The 20,606-nt window shown below is 42.8% G+C and overlaps 1 protein-coding gene across 1 annotated transcript in view; it reads left to right on the forward strand.

The window, feature by feature from the left end:
* DDX43 (DEAD-box helicase 43) overlaps positions 1–20,606 on the forward strand; it is a 1,089,992-nt gene that overhangs the window by 224,586 nt on the left and 844,800 nt on the right. The window contains exon 6 of the mRNA XM_053712000.1: positions 12,676–12,757. Coding sequence (XP_053567975.1) covers positions 12,676–12,757 — 82 coding nt within the window. The remainder of the gene's footprint in view (positions 1–12,675; positions 12,758–20,606) is intronic.

Here is a 20,606-nt window from a genome sequence, read left to right on the forward strand (position 1 = left end):
AATATTTCTGCATAGAAACAGTTAACTGAAACTCCCAATATTGTAATATTGAGTAGGAGGGGCCTATTTTAGCGCTCTTTTGACGCAGTAAAAATTTAGGCTCTGTCTTCCTGCTTCATTCTGCTTGACACGGATCGTCTCCAGACAGCTTAAGGGACTTCAAAAGTCATTTTGAGGGAGGTAATCAGTCACAGCAGACCTGTGACAGTGGTTTTTTGACTGTATTAAAAAAACGTTTTTTTGCTTATAAAAACCGTTTGGGTTTTAAGGGGTTAATCATCCATTTGCAAGTGGGTGCAATGCTCTGCTAACTTAATACATTTACTGTAAAAAATAATTGCAATAACTGTTTGGTTCATTGTTATTTCAACTGTGACAGTTTTTCTGTGCTTCTTAAAGGCACAGTAGCGTTTTTCTTTATTACTTGTAAAATTATTTGCAGTGTTTTCCAAGTCTGCTAGTCTTATTGCTAGTCTGTTTAAACATGTCTAACACAGATGAATCTGTTTGTTCACTATGTTTAAAGGCCACTGTGGAGCCCCACAGAAATTTGTGTACCAAATGTATTGATTTCACTTTAAATAATAAAGCTCAGTCTTTATCTATAAAGGAATTATCACCAGACAACGAGGGGGAAGTTATGCCGACTAACTCCCCTCACGTGTCAGTACCTTCGCCTCCCGCTCAGGAGGCGCGTGATATTGTGGCGCCGAGTGCATCAGGGACGGCCATACAAATCACATTACAAGACATGGCTAATATTATGAATAATACCCTGACAGAAGTATTATCTAAATTGCCAGAATTAAGAGGCAAGCGCGACCGCTCTGGGGTAAGAATAGAGCGCGCTGGTGTTTCGAGAGCCATGTCCGATACTGCGTCACAGTTTGCAGAACATGAGGACGGAGAGCTTCATTCTGTAGGTGACGGATCTGATCCAGGGAAACCGGATTCAGAGATCTCTAATTTTAAATTTAAGCTTGAAAACCTCCGTGTACTGCTAGGGGAGGTTTTAGCGGCTCTGAATGACTGTAACACAGTTGCGATTCCAGAGAAATTATGTAGGCTGGATAGATACTATGCAGTACCGGTGTGTACCGACGTTTTTCCTATACCTAAAAGGCTTACAGAAATTATTAGCAAGGAGTGGGATAGACCTGGTGTGCCCTTTTCCCCTCCTCCTATATTTTGAAAAATGTTTCCAATAGACGCCACTACACGGGACTTATGGCAGACGGTCCCTAAGGTGGAGGGAGCAGTTTCTACTTTAGCTAAGCGTACCACTATCCCGGTGGAAGATAGTTGTGCTTTTTTGGATCCAATGGATAAAAAACAGAATTTATGTTTACCTGATAAATTACTTTCTCCAACGGTGTGTCCGGTCCACGGCGTCATCCTTACTTGTGGGATATTCTCTTCCCCAACAGGAAATGGCAAAGAGCCCAGCAAAGCTGGTCACATGATCCCTCCTAGGCTCCGCCTTCCCCAGTCATTCGACCGACGTAAAGGAGGAATATTTGCATAGGAGAAATCATATGATACCGTGGTGACTGTAGTTAAAGAAAATAAATCATCAGACCTGATTAAAAAACCAGGGCGGGCCGTGGACCGGACACACCGTTGGAGAAAGTAATTTATCAGGTAAACATAAATTCTGTTTTCTCCAACATAGGTGTGTCCGGTCCACGGCGTCATCCTTACTTGTGGGAACCAATACCAAAGCTTTAGGACACGGATGATGGGAGGGAGCAAATCAGGTCACCTAGATGGAAGGCACCACGGTTTGCAAAACCTTTCTCCCAAAAATAGCCTCAGAAGAAGCAAAAGTATCAAATTTGTAAAATTTGGTAAAAGTGTGCAGTGAAGACCAAGTCGCTGCCTTACATATCTGATCAACAGAAGCCTCGTTCTTAAAGGCCCATGTGGAAGCCACGGCCCTAGTGGAATGAGCTGTGATTCTTTCAGGAGGCTGCCGTCCGGCAGTCTCATAAGCCAATCTGATGATGCTTTTAAGCCAAAAAGATAGAGAGGTAGAAGTTGCTTTTTGACCTCTCCTTTTACCTGAATAAACAACAAACAAGGAAGATGTTTGTCTGAAATCCTTTGTAGCATCTAAATAGAATTTTAGAGCACGGACAACGTCCAAATTGTGTAACAAACGTTCCTTCTATGAAACTGGATTCGGACACAAAGAAGGTACAACTATCTCCTGGTTAATATTTTTGTTGGAAACAACCTTCGGAAGAAAACCAGGCTCAGTACGTAAAAACCACCTTATCTGCATGGACCAGATAGGGCGGAGAACACTGCAGAGCAGATAACTCAGAAACTCTTCTAGCAGAAGAAATTGCAACCTAAAACAAAACTTTCCAAGATAATAACTTAATATCTATGGAATGTAAGGGTTCAAACGGAACCCCTTGAAGAACTGAAAGAACTAGATTAAGACTCCAGGAAAGAGTCAAAGGTCTGTAAACAGGCTTGATTCTAACCAGAGCCTGAACAAACGCTTAAACGTCTGGCACAGCTGCCAGCCTTTTGTGAAGTAAAACAGATAAAGCAGAGATCTGTCCCTTCAGAGAACTCGCAGAAAATCCTTTCTCCAAACCTTCTTGTAGAAAGGAAAGAATCTTAGGAATTTTTATCTTGTTCCATGGGAATCCTTTAGATTCACACCAACAGATATATTTTTTCCATATATTATGGTAAATTTTTCTAGTTACAGGCTTTCTAGCCTGAATAAGAGTATCTATTACAGAATCTGAAAACCCACGCTTTGATAAAATCAAGCGTTCAAACTCCAAGCAGTCAGTTGGAGGAAAACCATATTCGGATGTTCGAATGGACCCTGAATAAGAAGGTCCTGTCTCAAAGGTAGCTTCCATGGTGGAGCCGATGACACATTCACCAGGTCTGCATACCAAGTCCTGCGTGGCCACACAGGAACTATCAAGGTCACCGAAGCCCTCTCCAGATTGATCCTGGCTACCAGCCTGGGAATGAGAGGAAACGGTGGGAATACCTAAGCTAGGTTGAAGATCCAAGGTGCTACTATTGTATCCAATAGAGTCGCCTTGGGATCCCTGGATTTGGACCCGTAACAAGGGACCATGAAGTTCTGACGAGAGGCCATCAGAACCAAGTCTGGAATGCCCCATAATTGAGTTATTTGGGCAAAGATTTCCAGATGGAGTTCCCACTCCCCCGGATGCTCCTCCATCGCCAGGGAACTCCTTGTTACCCCCTGATGGTTGATATATGTAACAGTCGTCATGATGACTGATTGAAACCTTATGAATTTGGCCTTTGCTAGTCGAGGCCAAGCCTTGAGAGCATTGAATATCGCTCTCAGGTCCATTATGTTTATCGGGAGAAGAGAGTCTTCCCGAAACCATAGACCCTGAGTTTTCAGGGGTTCCCAGACCGCGCCCCAGCCCACCAGACTGGCGTCGGTCGTGACAATGACCTATTCTGGTCTGCGGAAGCTCATTCCCTGTGACAGGTTGTCCAGGGTCAGCCACCAACGGAGTGAATCTCTGGTTATTTGATCTACTTGTATCGTCGGAGACAAGTCTGTATAATCCCCATTCCACAGTCTGAGCATGCCCAGGTGCAATGGTCTTAGATGAATTCGTGCAAAAGGAACTATGTCCATTGCCGCAACCATCAACCCTATTACTTCCATGGACTGCGCTATGGAAGGAAGAAGAACAGAATGAAGTACCTGACAAGAGCTTAGAAGTTTTGATTTTCTGGCCTCTGTCAGAAAAACCTTCATTTCTAAGGAAACTATTATTGTTCCCAAGAAGGGAACTCTTGTTGACGGGGACAGAGAACTTTTTTCTATGTTCACTTTCCACCTGTGAGATCTGAGAAAGGCTAGGACAATGTCCGTATGAGCCCTTGCTTTTGACAGAGACGACACTTGAATCAGGATGTCGTCCAAGTAAGGTACTACTGCAATGCCCCTTGGTCTTAGCACCGCTAGAAGGGACCCTAGTACCCTTGTGAAAACCCTTGGAGCAGTGGCTAATCCGAATGGAAGTGCCACAGGTAATGCTTGTCCAGAAAGGCGAACCTTAGGAACCGAAAATGTTCCTTGTGGATAGGAATACGTAGGTACGCATCCTTTAAGTCCACCGTGGTCATGAATTGACCTTCCTGGATGGTAGGAAGGATCGTTCGAATGGTTTCCATTTTGAATGATGAAACCCTTAGAAACTTGTTTAGAATCTTGAGATCTAAAATAGGTCTGAATGTTCCCTCTTTTTTGGGAATTATGAACAGGTTGGAGTAAAAACCCATCCCTTGTTCTCCTAATGGAACAGGATGAATCACTCCCATGCTTAACAGGTCTTCTACACAGGTTAAGAATGCCTGTTCGAAGATAATTGAGACCCGTGGAACCTTCCCCTTGGGAGTAGTTCCCTGAATTCCAGGAGATAACCTTGAGAAACTATTTCTAGCGCCCAAGGATCCTGAACATCTCTTGCCCCAGCCTGAGCAAAGAGAGAAAGTCTGCCCCCCACCAGATCCTTCCCAGATCGGGGGCCAACACTTCATGCTGTTTTGGTAGCAGTGGCAGGTGACTTGGCCTGCTTACCCTTGTTCCAGCCTTGCATCGGCCTCCAGGCTGGCTTGGTTTGAGAAGTATTACCCTCTTGCTTAGAGGGTGTAGAATTTGAGGCTGGTCCGTTTCTGCGAAAGGGACGAAAATTTGGCTTCTTTTTAGCCTTAAAAGACCTATCCAGAGGAAGGGCGTGGCCCTTTCCCCCAGTGATGCCTGAAATAATCTCTTTCAAGTCAGGGCCAAACAGTGTTTTACCCTTGAAAGGGATGTTAAGCAAAAGCGCTCTGCGCGCCACGATAGCAAACCCTGAATTATTCGCCGCTAATCTAGCTAATTGCAAAGCGGCATCCAAAATAAAAAAGAGTTAGCCAATTTAAGAGCTTGAACTCTGTCCAAAACATCCTCGTACGAAGATTCTTTATTAAGCGACTTTTCTAGTTCTTCGAACCAGAAACACGCAGCTGTAGTGACAGGAACAATGCATGAAATTGGTTGTAGAAGGTAACCTTGCTGAACAAACATCTTTTTAAGCAAACCCTCTAACCTTTAATCCATAGGATCTTGAAAGCACAACTATCTTCTATAGGAATAGAAGTGCGTTTGTTTAGAGTAGAAACCGCCCCCTCGACCTTGGGGACTGTATGCTATAAGTCCTTTCTGGGGTCGACTATAGGAACTAATTTCTTAAATATAGGGGGAGGACAAAGGGTATGCCGGGCCTTTCCCACTCCTTATTTACTATGTCCGCCACCCGCTTGGGTATAGGAAAAACATCGGGGGGCACCGGAACCTCTAGGAACTTGTCCATCTTACCTAATTTCTCTGGAATGACCAAATTGTCACAATCATCCAGAGTAGATAATACCTCCTTAAGTAGTGCGTGGAGATGTTGAAATTTAAATTTAAAAGTTACAATATCAGGTTCTGCTTGTTGAGAAATTTTCCCTGAATCTGAAATTTCTCCCTCAGACAAAACCTCCCTCCTGGCCCCTTCAGATAGGTGTGAGGGTATGTCAGAACAGATATCATCAGCGTCCTCTTGCTCTTCAGTGTTTAAAACAGAGCAATCACGCTTTCTCTGATAAGTAGGCATTTTGGAAAAAAATGCATGCAATAGAATTATCCATTACAGCCATTAATTGTTGCATAGTAATAAGTATTGGCGCACTAGATGTACTAGGGGCCTCTTGTGTGGGCAAAACTGGTGTAGACACAGAAGGGGATGATGCAGTACCATGCTTACTCCCCTCATTAGAGGAATCATCTTGGGCAATATCATATCTATGGCATTATTATCCCTACTTTGTTTGGACATTATGACACAAATATATCACATATATTTAAATGGGGAGACACATTGGCTTTCATACATATAGAACATCGTTTCTGATGGTTCAGACATGTTAAACAGGCTTAAACTTGTCAACAAAGCACAAAAAACGTTTTACAATAAAACCGTTACTGTCCCTTTAAATTTTAAACTGAACACACTTTATTACTGAATATGTGAAAAAGTATGAAGGAATTGTTCAAATTTCACCAAAATTTCACCACAGTATCTTAAAGCCTTAAAAGTATTGCACACCAAATTTGAAAGCTTTAACCCTTAAAATAACGGAACCGGAGCCGTTTTTACAATTAACCCCTATACAGTCCCAGGTATCTGCTTTGCTGAGACCCAACCAAGCCCAGAGGGGAATACGATACCAAATGATGCCTTCTATAAGCTTTTTCAGTGGTTCTTAGCTCCTCACACATGCATCTGCATGCCATGCTTTCCAAAAACAACTGCGCATTAAAGGCGCGAAAATGAGGCTCTGTCTATGACTAGAAAAGGCCCCCAGTGAAAAAGGTGTCCAATACAGTGCCTGCCGTTTTTATTAAAACAATCCCCAAGATTTAACAACTATTAAAAGTAATAATCTGCCAAATATACTTAGTAAAGTAATCGTTTTAGCCCAGAAAAATGTCTACCAGTTTTTTAAGCCCTAATGAAGCCCTTTATTCTTTTACTTAAACTAAGAAAATGGCTTACCGGTTCCCATAGGGAAAATGACAGCTTCCAGCATTACCGAGTCTTGTTAGAAATGTGTCATACCTCAAGCAGCAAAAGTCTGCTCACTGTTTCCCCCAACTGAAGTTAATTCCTCTCAACAGTCCTGTGTGGAAACAGCCATCGATTTTAGTAACGGTTGCTAAAATCATTTTCCTCTTACAAACAGAAATCTTCATCTCTTTCCTGTTTCAGAGTAAATAGTACATACCAGCACTATTTTAAAATAACAAACTCTTGATTGAAGAATAAAAACTACATTTAAACACCAAAAAACTCTAAGCCATCTCCGTGGAGATGTTGCCTGTACAACGGCAAAGAGAATGACTGGGGAAGGCGGAGCCTAGGAGGGATCATGTGACCAGCTTTGCTGGGCTCTTTGCCATTTCCTGTTGGGGAAGAGAATATCCCACAAGTAAGGATGACGCCGTGGACCGGACACACCTATGTTGGAGAAAATTGGAGGGTTACCTTAAGAAAATGTTTGTTCAACAAGGTTTTATCTTACAGCCCCTTGCATGCATTGCGCCTGTCACTGCTGCTGCGGCATTTTTGTTTGAGTCTCTAGAAGAGGCCATTCACTCAGCCCCATTGGATGAAATTATGGACAAGCTTAAAGCACTTAAGCTAGCTAATGCATTTGTTTCTGATGCCATTGTACATCTAACTAAACTAACAGCTAAGAATTCCGGTTTTGCCATTCAAGCGCGCAGAGCGTTATGGCTTAAATCCTGGTAAGCTGATGTGACTTCTAAATCTAAATTACTTAATATTCCTTTCAAGGGGCAAACCTTATTCGGGCCCGGCTTGAAAGAAATTATCGCTGACATTACGGGAGGTAAGGGTCATACCCTTCCTCAGGACAAGGCCAAATCAAAGGCCAAACAGTCTAATTTTCGTGCCTTTCGAAACTTCAAGGCAGGAGCAACGTCAACTTCCTCCGCCCCAAAACAGGAAGGAACCCTTGCTCGTTACAGACAGGCATGGAAAACTAACCAGTCCTGGAACAAGGGCAAGCAGGCCAGAAAACCTGCTACTGCCCCTAAGACAGCATGAAGGGATGGCCCCCTATCCGGAAACGGATCTAGTGGGGGGCAGACTTTCTCTCTTCGCCCAGGCGTGGGCAAGAGATGTCCAGGATCCCTGGGCGTTGGAGATCATATCTCAGGGATATCTTCTGGACTTCAAGGCTTCTCCTCCTCTAGGGAGATTTCATCTTTCTAGGTTATCAGAAAACCAAATAAAGAAAGAGGCATTCCTATGTTGCGTACAAGACCTCCTAGTAATGGGAGTGATCCACCCAGTTCCGCGGACGGAACAAGGACAGGGATTTTATTCAAATCTATTCGTGGTTCCCAAGAAAGAGGGTACCTTCAGGCCAATTTTGGACCTAAAGATTTTAAACAAATTCCTAAGAGTTCCATCATTCAAAATGGAAACTATTCGGACTATCCTTCCCATGATCCAAGAGGGTCAGTACATGACCACGGTGGATTTAAAGGATGCCTACCTTCACATACCGATTCACAAAGATCATCATCGGTTCCTAAGATTTGCCTTCCTAGACAGGCATTACCAGTTTGTAGCTCTTCCCTTCGGGTTGGCTACGGCCCCGAGAATCTTTACAAAGGTGCTGGGCTCTCTTCTGGCGGTTCTAAGACCGCGAGGCATAGCGGTGGCTCCGTATCTAGACGACATCCTGATACAGGCAACAAGCTTGCAAATTGCCAAGTCTCATACAGAGATAGTTCTGGCATTTCTAAGGTCGCATGGGTGGAAGGTGAACGTGGAAAAGAGTTCTCTATCACCACTCACAAGAGTCTCCTTCCTAGGGACTCTGATAGATTCTGTAAAAATGAAAATTTACCTGACGGAGGCCAGGTTATCAAAACTCTTACATACTTGCCGGGTCCTTCATTCCATTCCATGCCCGTCAGTGGCTCAGTGCATGGAAGTAATCGGCTTAATGGTAGCGGCAATGGACATAGTGCCATTTGCGCGCCTGCATCTCAGACCGCTGCAATTGTGCATGCTAAGTCAGTGGAATGGGGATTACTCAGATTTGTCCCCTCTACTAAATCTGGATCAAGAGACCAGAGATTCTCTTCTCTGGTGGTTATCTCGGGTCCATCTGTCCAGGGGCATGACTTTTCGCAGGCCAGACTGGACGATTGTAACAACAGATGCCAGCCTCCTAGGCTGGGGCGCAGTCTGGAATTCCCTAAAGGCTCACGGATCCTGGACTCAGGAGGAGAAACTCCTCCCAATAAATATTCTGGAGCTAAGGGCAATATTCAACGCTCTTCTAGCCTGGCCTCAGCTAGCAACACTGAGGTTCATCAGATTTCAGTCGGACAACATCACGACTGTGGCTTATATCAACCATCTAGGGGGAACCAGGAGCTCCCTAGCGATGGTGGAAGTCTCAAAGATAATTCGCTGGGCAGAGTCTCACTCTTGCCACTTGTCAGCGATCCACATCCCAGGAGTGGAGAACTGGGAGGCGGACTTTCTAAGTCGTCAGACTTTTCATCCGGGGGAGTGGGAACTCCATCCGGAGGTATTTGCTCAACTGGTCCATCGTTGGGGCAAACCAGATCTGGATCTCATGGCGTCTCGCCAGAATGCCAAACTTCCTCTTTACGGTTCGAGGTCCAGGGACCCGGGAGCGAAGCTGATAGATGCTCTAGCAGCTCCTTGGTTTTTCAACATGGCTTATGTGTTTCCACCGTTTCCTATGCTCCCTCGACTGATCGCCAAGATCAAACAGGAGAGAGCATCAGTGATTCTGATAGCGCCTGCGTGGCCACGCAGGACCTGGTATGCAGAACTAGTGGTCCTGTCCTCCATGGACTCTACCTTTGAGGAAAGACCTTCTAATACAGGGTCCTTTCAATCATCCAAATCTAATTTCTCTGAGACTGACTGCGTGGAGATTGAACGCTTGATCCTATCAAATCGCGGCTTCTCCGAGTCAGTTATTGATACTTTTATACAGGCACGAAAGCCTGTTACCAGAAAAATCTACCATAAGATATGGTTTAAATACCTTTTATTGGTGCGAATCCAAGAGTTACTCATGGAGTAAGGTTAGGATTCCAAGGATATTGTCTTTTCTCCAAGAGGGTTGGAAAAAGGCTTATCAACTAGTTCTTTAAAGGGACAGATTTCTGCTCTGTCTATTATTTTGCACAAGCGTCTGGCAGAAGTTCCAGACGTCCAGGCTTTTTGTCAGGCTTTGGCTAGGATTAAGCCTGTGTTTAAAACTGTCGCTCCTCCGTGGAGCTTAAACTTGGTTCTTAAAGTTCTTCAAGGAGTTCCGTTTGAACCCCTTCATTCCATTGATATTAAACTTTTATCTTGGAAAGTTCTGTTTTTGATGGCTATCTCGTCGGCTCGAAGAGTCTCGGAGTTATCCGCCTTACATTGTGATTCTCCTTATCTGATTTTCCATTCAGACAAGGTAGTTTTGCGTACTAAACCTGGGTTTTTACCTAAGGTAGTTTCTAACAGGAATATCAACAGGAGATTGTTGTACCATCATTATGTCCTAATCCTTCTTCAAAGAAGCAACGACTTTTGCATAATCTGGACGTAGTCCGTGCCCTGAAATTCTATTTGCAGGCAACTAAAGATTTTCGTCAAACTTCTTCCCTGTTTGTCGTTTACTCTGGACAGAGGAGAGGTCAAAAAGCTTCGGCAACCTCTCTCTCCTTTTGGCTTCGTAGCATAATACGTTTAGCCTATGAGACTGCTGGACAGCAGCTCCCTGAAAGAATTACAGCTCATTTCACTAGAGCTGTGGCTTCCACCTGGGCCTTTAAGAATGAGGCCTCTGTTGAACAGATTTGCAAGGCTGCGACTTGGTCTTCGCTTCACACTTTTTCGAAATTTTACAAATTTGACACTTTTGCTTCTTCGGAGGCTGTTTTTGGGAGAAAGGTTCTACAGGCAGTGGTTCCTTCAGTTTAAGTTCCTGCCTTGACCCTCCCATCATCCGTGTACTTGGCTTTGGTATTGGTATCCCATAAGTAATGGATGATCCGTGGACTGAACACACTTAACAAGAGAAAACATAATTTATGCTTACCTGATAAATGTATTTCTCTTGTAGTGTGTTCAGTCCACGGCCCGCCCTGTCTTTTAAGGCAGATCTAAATTTTATTTATAACTTCAGTCACCACTGCACCCTATGGTTCCTCCTTTCTCGTCTTGTTTTGGTCAAATGACTGAATATGACATGTGAGGGGAGGAGCTATGTAGCAGCTCTGCTTGGGTGATCCTCTTGCAATTTCCTGTTAGGTAGAGAATATATTCCATAAGTAATGGATGATCCGTGGACTGAACACACTACAAGAGAAATAAATTTATCAGGTAAGCATAAATTATGTTTTTAAGGACTCAATGGATAGGAAGCCTGAGGAGTTACCTCAGGAGGACCTTCCTACAAGGAGGTCTCCTTTTTCAACCGGCTGTTAGTATTGCGGCTGTAGCTGGGGCTGCAGCTTTTTGGTGTGACTCCTTTCCAAGATCGCATTCAAGCACTAAAGACTACTAATTCCTTTATTTGTGATGCAATTATTCATATAGTTCGCATCAACGCTAAGAACATTGGACTAGCTGTCCTAGTCAGAAGTGCTCTGGTCAGCTGATATTGTCTAGATTTCTGTCTTTGACTTTCAAGATTAAGACCTTATTTGTACCAAGTTTGGATGCCATTATTTCCACAGTGACAGGAGGAGAGGGAGCTTTCCTTCCTCAAGACAAAAACCTAAGCAGAAGGACAGACCAATGGTTACAGAGGAACTCCTCTTCTGTTAAATTGGAGTCCCACAGAGGTACTTGTAAATCTGGTATGGAACAAGGCCAAACAGCCTGAGAAGGGGAGGCCCCGAACAGGAGATTTCTCCGATAGGGGGCAGATTAAGCCTGTTTTAAGAGATCTGGACCCAGTCTCTACAGGACCCTTGCGTTATGGACAGTGTTTCCCAGGGTTACAGGGTAGGCTTTCGGTCACGGCCTCCCAGAGGCAGGTTTCTGTTGTCCCGATCTTCGAAGAAATCCGAAAAGAGAGCAGCTTTTCTCCAATGTGTTTTAGACCTCCAACGCCTAGGGGTCATAGTCCCGGTTTCTTCAGAAGAAATGAGCAAAGGGTTTTATTCATTTTTACTTCCAATGATTGAGGGAACTTTTTGTCTTATCTTAGATTTAAAGAGTCTAAACAAGTTTCTGAGGGTACCTTCCTTCAAGATGGAGACAATCCGATCAATTCTTCAGCTCGTTCTTCAAGGACAATTTATGACAACAGTGAATTATTAGGTAGTTTAGTATGACAACATCAATCAAGAGATTGTGGTTCCGTCTTTGTGTCCTAATCCCTCTAAGGTTAATACATAATTTAGATGTGGTCTGGGCATTAAAGTTTTACCTTCATGATACTAAGGATTTTCAACAGTCTCGAAGTCTGTTCTCTTTGTAGGCAAGCACAGGGGTCAGAAGGCTGCTGCTTCTTCTTAGTTTCCTTCTTCAGGCGGTGTTGTCTAGTTGCTTAATGTAAACTGCCTTGCCTTCTTTTCCTGTCCTGTCCTTTCTTTGTGGACTCAACAGCTTGGGGATTGTTCCCCACTTGTAAGAATAGGATTTTGTTGACTCTCACTACCATTAGAAAGAAAACATAATCCATTCTTAACTGATAATTTATTTTCTTTCTTTGTAGTGTCCACAAACCCACCCTGTTTTTTTGTTATTGGGTGGCAGTTCCAATTTTGCACCTCTTACCCCTTCTCAATTGCTTTCCCTTTCCTCGGATATGAACTACTGTGAGGGAAGGGGAAGTGTGAGGGATACTTGAAGCTTTGGTAGTGGTGTCTTTGCTTCCTCCTGGTTGCTAGGTGTTGAAGTTCCACTTGTAAGAATAGGATGTTGTGGACTCTCACTACCTAGAAAGAAAATAATTTATCAGGTAAGATTAATTTTTTTTTTGGAGAGAAAAATAGTCATATAAGGTATAGCTTATAATGGAGTGTCATATTCTTTCACTTATGTTTTTAAGATTTGCCTCCAATTGAAAAAAACTTCTACAAAGAATCCTCAGCTGTAGCATCAATGTGTCAAGATGATGTGATTGAATGGAGGTAAGAAAATTAAAATGGGTTCATCAAATGTATTGATGGCTTTGTTTTTAAATGCTAAGGGAAATAATGCTAAATAGATTGACTGTGTTTAAATTTCCTTCTTGGGTCCTCAATACTAAAGAATTTGCATCTAACCTGATGAAGGCAAAAATATTTCAGATTGTAAAGCTATTCATTATTTCTTTAATGTAATTGGCAAGAGTCCATGAGCTAGTGACGTATGGGATATACATACGGTTTGCCTCTCGGAGTGCAGTGAATGTCAGAGGGATGTGAAGAGAGTATTGCCTATTTGAATACCATGGTCTTCCTCTAGGGGATCTATTTCATAGGTTCTCTGTTATCGGTCGTAGAGATTTCTTCTCCTACCTCCCTTTTCAGATTGAAGATATACTCTTATATACCATTACCTCTACTGATTCTCGTTTCAGTACTGGATTGGCTATCTACTATATGTAGATGAGTGTCTTAGGGTAAGTAAGTCTTATTTTATTTATGACACTCTAAGCTATGGTTTGGCACTTTATATGATAAGTTCTAAATATATGTTTTAAACTTAGATTCAGTTCAATCAGTGTTCCTTCTTTCAGACTGTCAGTTTCATTTTTTGGGAAAATGCATATGAATTAAAAAAAAAATTCTAACCTTAAAATTTTCAATTGACTTTTTTTTTCTTCTAAATTGCGGGCTGTTAGGCTCGCGGGTGCAGAAAATGCTAGAATTTATTGCGTCATTTTTGGCGCGAGACTTTTTTGGCGAGAGAATGATGTCATTTCCGGCGTCGTAGTTGACGCCGGAACTTTTCACGTAGTTGCGTCATTTTTGACTCGTGTTTGTTGCAGACGTTTTTTGGAGCCAAAAAATGTGGGAGTCATTCTTGGCGCCAGTTTTTCTTCTGTTAAGTGTGATCAGTCCACGGGTCATCATTACTTGTGGGATATTAACTGCTCCCCTACAGGAAGTGCAAGAGGATTCACCCAGCAGAGTTGCTATATAGCTCCTCCCCTCTACGTCACCTCCAGTCATTCTCTTGCACCCAACGACTAGATAGGATGTGTGAGAGGACTATGGTGATATATTTAGTTTTTATATCTTCAATCAAAAGTTTGTTATTTTATAATAGCACCGGAGTGTGTTATTCCTTCTCTGGTAGAATTTGAAGAAGAATCTACCTGAGTTTTTCTATGATTTTAGCCAGAGTAGTTAAGATCATATTGCTGTTTCTCGGCCATCTGAGGAGAGGTAAACTTCAGATCAGGGGACAGCAGGCAGATTAATCTGCAAAGAGGTATGTAGCAGTTTATTATTTTCTGACATGGAATTGATGAGAAAATCCTGCCATACCGTTATAATGTAAACTCAGCCTTGGATGCAGTAGATGTAGCTGATATCAGGCTGTCATGTATGTATATTTTACACTTCAGTTTTCTGGGAAATGGTACTTCTCTGGCTTTTAAACTGTATACATAGACTTAACCTATTTTGCAGGGACTTGCAATAGGTTTTAAATGACAATTAATTGAGGTAAAACGTTTTTTTGCTGGCATGTAAAAACGTTTTTTTCTCTGAGGTACTGGGTGAAAAAATGTTTTGGGCACTTTTTTTCCACTTGGCAATAGTTTTGATTTAAATTAGAGCAGTTCACTGATCCCTCTCACTGTTATGTGTGTGGGGGAGGGGCCATTTTGGTGCTTTCACTATGCATCAGAAAAACTCAGTCAGAGGTTCATTTTCTTCCTGCATGATCCGGTTCATCTCTACAGAGTTTAGGGATCTCAAGAGTCTTTTTTGAGGGAAGTAATCATTCACAGCAGAGCTGTGCTGATTGTATTGACTGTGATATAAAAAACGTTTATTTGTGTATTTTTTTCTGCTGCCTGGGTTAGTTATCATTTGCTGAGGGGAACAATCCTTTGCTAAAACTGTATATTCTGACAAAGATTGATGCTATAACTTAATTATTTTATCTGTTATAATATTTTCTGTGCTTCTTAAAGGCACAGTTCGTTTTCATATTATTTGTAAATTACTTTGAAAAGTATTTCCAAGTTGCTGTTTATTTGCTAGTGTGTTAAACATGTCTGATTCAGAGGAATATCTCTGTGCTATATGTGTTAATGCCAAAGTGGAGCCCAATAGAAATTTATGTACTAAATGTATTGATGCTACTTTAAAAAATAGTCAATCTGTACAAATTGAACATATTTCACCAAACAACGAGGGGAGAGTTATGCCGACTAACTCGCCTCACGTGTCAGTACCTGCATCTCCCGCTCAGGAGGTGCGTGATATTGTAGCGCCGAGTGCATCTGGGCGGCCATTACAAATCACATTACAAGATATGGCTACTGTTATGACTGAAATTTTGGCTAAACTACCAGAACTAAGAGGTAAACGTGATCACTCTGGGATGAGAACAGAGTGCGCTGATAATGCAAGGGCCATGTCTGATACTGCGTCACAGTTTGCAGAACGTGAAGACGGAGAGCTTCATTCTGTGGGTGACGGTTCTGATCCAAATAAACTGGACTCAGACATTTCAAATTTTAAATTTAAGCTTGAGAACCTCCGTGTGTTACTAGGGGAGGTATTAGCGGCTCTGAATGATTGTAACACAGTTGCAATCCCAGAAAAAATGTGTAGGTTGGATAAATATTTTGCGGTACCGACGAGTACTGACGTTTTTCCTATACCTAAGAGACTTACTGACATTGTTACTAAGGAGTGGGATAGACCCGGTGTGCCTTTCTCACCCCCTCCTATATTCAGAAAAATGTTTCCAATAGACGCCGCCACACGGGACTTATGGCAAATGGTCCCTAAGGTGGAGGGAGCAGTTTCTACTTTAGCTAAGCGTACCACTATCCCAGTGGAGGATAGCTGTGCTTTTTCAGATCCAATGGATAAAAAATTAGAGGGTTACCTTAAGAAAATGTTTGTTCAACAAGGGTTTATATTGCAACCTCTTGCATGTATTGCGCCTGTCACGGCTGCAGCAGCATTTTGGTTTGAGTCTCTGGAAGAGACACTTCAATCATCCACACTAGATGACATCACACACAAACTTAAATTCCTTAAGTTAGCTAATTCATTTATTTCAGATGCCGTAGTACATTTAACTAAACTTGCGGCTAAAAATTCAGGATTCGCCATTCAGGCACGCAGAGCTCTGTGGCTAAAATCCTGGTCAGCTGATGTTACGTCTAAATCTAAATTGCTTAATATTCCTTTCAAAGGGCAGACCTTATTCGGGCCCGGCTTGAAAGAGATTATTGATGACATTACAGGGGGTAAAGGTCATGCCCTGCCTCAGGACAAGGCCAAAGCCAAGGCTAGACAGTCCAATTTTCGTTCCTTTCGTAATTTCAAAGCAGGAGCAGCATCAACTTCCTCTGCACCAAAACAGGAAGGAGCTGTTGCTCGCTACAGACAAGGCTGGAAACCTAACCAGTCCTGGAACAGGGGCAAACAGGCCAGAAAACCTGCTGCTGCCCCTAAGACAGCATGAATTGAGGGCCCCCGATCCGGGACCGGATCTAGTGGGGGGCAGACTTTCCCTCTTCGCCCAGGCTTGGGCAAGAGATGTTCAGGATCCCTGGGCGTTAGAGATCATATCTCAGGGATACCTTCTGGACTTCAAATCCTCTCCCCCAAGAGGGAGATTTCATCTGTCAAGGTTGTCAACAAACCTAACAAAGAAGGAAGCGTTTCTACGCTGCGTACAAGATCTTTTATTAATGGGAGTGATCCATCCAGTTCCGCGGTTGGAACAAGGACAAGGGTTTTACTCAAATCTGTTTGTAGTTCCCAAAAAGAGGGAACCTTCAGGCCAATCTTGGATTTAAAGATCCTAAACAAATTCCTAAGAGTTCCATCGTTCAAGATGGAAACTATTCAAACAATTTTGCCCATGATCCAAGAGGGTCAGTACTTGACCACAGTGGATTTAAAGGATGCTTACCTTCACATACCGATTCACAGAAGTCATTACCGGTATCTAAGGTTTGCCTTTTTAGACAGGCATTACCAGTTTGTAGCTCTTCCATTCGGACTGGCTACGGCTCCAAGAATCTTCACAAAGGTTCTGGGCACTCTTCTGGCGGTACTAAGACCGCGAGGAATTTCAGTAGCTCCGTACTTAGACGACATACTGATACAAGCTTCAAGCTTTCAAGCTGCCAAATCTCATACAGAGATAGTACTGGCATTTCTAAGGTCGCATGGATGGAAAGTGAACGAAGAGAAAAGTTCTCTATTTCCACTCACAAGAGTTCCCTTCCTGGGGACTCTGATAGATTCTGTAGAAATGAAGATTTACCTGACAGAGGACAGGTTAACAAAACTTCAAAATGCATGCCGTGTCCTTCATTCCATTCAAGAGACCAGAAATTCTCTTCTATGGTGGCTTTATCGGCCACATCTGTCCAGGGGAATGCCATTCAGCAGGCCAGACTGGTCAATTGTAACAACAGACGCCAGCCTACTAGGTTGGGGCGCTGTCTGGAATTCTCTGAAGGCTCAGGGACTATGGAATCAGGAGGAGAGTCTTCTTCCAATAAACATTCTGGAATTGAGAGCAGTCCTCAATGCTCTTCTGGCTTGGCCCCAGTTAGCAACTCGGGGGTTCATCAGGTTCCAGTCGGACAACATCACGACTGTAGCTTATATCAACCATCAGGGAGGGACAAGAAGCTCCCTAGCAATGATGGAAGTATCGAAGATAATTCGCTGGGCAGAGTCTCACTCTTGCCACCTGTCTGCAATCCACATCCCGGGAGTGGAGAACTGGGAGGCGGATTTCTTAAGTCGTCAGACTTTTCATCCGGGGGAGTGGGAACTTCATCCAGAGGTCTTTGCCCAAATACTTAAGTTGGGGCAAACCAGAGATAGATCTCATGGCGTCTCGACAGAACGCCAAGCTTCCGCGCTACGGGTCCAGATCCAGGGATCCGGGAGCGGTCCTGATAGATGCCTTGACAGCACCATGGACCTTCAGGATGGCTTATGTGTTTCCACCTTTCCCGATGCTTCCTCGATTGATTGCCAGAATCAAACAGGAGAAAGCATCAGTGATTCTAATAGCGCCTGCATGGCCACGCAGGACTTGGTATACAGATCTGGTGGACATGTCATTCTGTCCACCTTGGTCGTTACCTCTGAAACAGGACCTTCTGATTCAGGGTCCTTTCTAACATCAAAATCTAACTTCTCTGAAGCTGACTGCTTGGAAATTGAACGCTTGATCTTATCAAAGCGTGGTTTTTCTGAGTCAGTTATTGATACCTTAATACAGGCTAGGAAGCCTGTCACCAGAAAGATTTACCATAAAATATGGCGTAAATACCTATATTGGTGCGAATCCAAAGGTTACTCTTGGAGTAAGGTTAGGATTCCTAGGATATTGTCTTTTCTACAAGAAGGTTTAGAAAAGGGGTTATCCGCTAGTTCCTTAAAGGGACAGATCTCAGCTCTGTCCATTCTGTTACACAAGCGTCTGTCAGAAGTTCCAGACGTTCAGGCTTTTTGTCAGGCTTTGGCCAGGATTAAACCTGTGTTTAAAGCTGTGGCTCCACCATGGAGTTTAAACCTTGTTCTTAACGTTTTACAGGGTGTTCCGTTTGAACCCCTTCATTCCATTGATATAAAGTTGTTATCTTGGAAAGTTCTATTTTTAATGGCTATTTCCTCGGCTCGAAGAGTCTCTGAGTTATCAGCCTTACATTGTGATTCTCCTTATTTGATTTTTCACTCGGATAAGGTAGTTCTGCGTACTAAGCCTGGGTTCTTACCTAAGGTAGTCACTAACAGGAATATCAATCAGGAGATTGTTGTTCCATCCTTGTGCCCAAATCCTTCTTCGAGGAAGGAACGTCTTTTGCACAATCTGGATGTAGTTCGTGCCCTTAAATTTTATTTACAGGCAACTAAAGATTTTCGACAAACGTCTTCCCTGTTTGTCGTTTACTCTGGTCAGAGGAGAGGTCAAAAAGCTTCTGCTACCTCTCTCTCTTTTTGGCTTCGTAGCATAATTCGTTTAGCTTATGAGACTGCTGGACAGCAGCCTCCTGAAAGAATTACAGCTCATTCCACTAGAGCTGTGGCTTCCACTTGGGCCTTTAAGAATGAGGCCTCTGTTGAACAGATTTGCAAGGCTGCAACTTGGTCTTCGCTTCATACTTTTTCCAAATTTTACAAATTTGACACTTTTGCTTCCTCGGAGGCTATTTTTGGGAGAAAGGTTCTTCAGGCAGTGGTTCCTTCTGTATAAAGAGCCTGCCTATCCCTCCCGTCATCCGTGTACTTTAGCTTTGGTATTGGTATCCCACAAGTAATGATGACCCGTGGACTGATCACACTTAACAGAAGAAAACATAATTTATGCTTACCTGATAAATTCCTTTCTTCTGTAGTGTGATCAGTCCACGGCCCGCCCTGTTTTTTTAAGGCAGGTAAATATTTTTTAAATTATACTCCAGTCACCACTACACCCTTGGCTTCTCCTTTCTCGTTGGTCCTTGGTCGAATAACTGGAGGTGACGTAGAGGGGAGGAGCTATATAGCAACTCTGCTGGGTGAATCCTCTTGCACTTCCTGTAGGGGAGCAGTTAATATCCCACAAGTAATGATGACCCGTGGACTGATCACACTATAGAAGAAAGGAATTTATCAGGTAAGCATAAATTATGTTTTTTCACATTATTTCAGTCTCACTTTTTAGTTGCTTCTGGTTTCTAGAGGCTTGTTTTGTTTAGCTTTTTTTTCCCATTCCTGAAACTGTCATTTAAGGAATTTGATAATTTTGCTTTATATGTTGTTTTTCTTTCATGTAATTAGCAAGAGTCCATGAGCTAGTGACGTATGGGATATACATTCCTACCAGGAGGGGGCAAAGTTTCCCAAACCTCAAAATGCCTATAAGTACACCCCTCACCACACCCACAATTCAGTTTTACAAACTTTGCCTCCCATGGAGGTGGTGAAGTAAGTTTGTGCTAGATTCTACGTTGATATGCGCTTCGCAGCAGGCTGGAGCCCGGTTTTCCTCTGAGAGTGCAGTGAATGTCAGAGGGATGTGAAGAGAGTATTGCCTATTTGAATACAATGGTCTTCCTCTAGGGGATCTATTTAATAGGTTCTCTGTTATCGGTCTTAGAGATTTCTTCTCCTACCTCCCTTTTCAGATCGACGATATACTCTTATATACCATTACCTCTACTGATTCTCGTTTCAGTACTGGTTTGGCTATCTACTATATGTAGATGAGTGTCTTAGGGTAAGTAAGTCTTATTTTATTTATGACACTTTAAGCTATGGTTGGGCACTTTATATGTAAAGTTCTAAATATATGTGTTTAAACTTATATTTGCCATGATTCAGGATAATCAGTATTCCTTCATTCAGACTGTCAGTTTCATTATTTGGGATAATGCATATGAATAAATAATTTTTTCTTACCTTAAGAATTTTCAATTGACTTTTTTCCCTGTGGGCTGTTAGGCTCGCGGGGGCAGAAAATGCTTAAATTTATTGCGTCATTCTTGGCGCAAACTTTTTTGGCGCAAAATTTTGTCATTTCCGGCGCCGTAGTTGACGCCGGAAGTTTGTTCGTGATTGCGTCATTTTTTGACGTATGTGTGTTAGACGTTTTTTTGCGCCAAAAATGTGGGCGTCATACTTGGCGCCAAAAATATGGGCGTTGTACTTGACGCCAATAATGTGGGCGTCTTACTTGGCGCCAAAAAATGTGGGCGTCCTACTTGTCTCCACCTTGTTCACATTATTTAAGTCTCACTTTTTTATTGCTTCTGGTTGTTAGAGGCTTGTTTATTTTGCATCTTTTCCCATTCCT

Source organism: Bombina bombina, chromosome 4 (genome assembly GCF_027579735.1).
Source record: "Bombina bombina isolate aBomBom1 chromosome 4, aBomBom1.pri, whole genome shotgun sequence".
Taxonomy (NCBI): domain Eukaryota; kingdom Metazoa; phylum Chordata; class Amphibia; order Anura; family Bombinatoridae; genus Bombina; species Bombina bombina.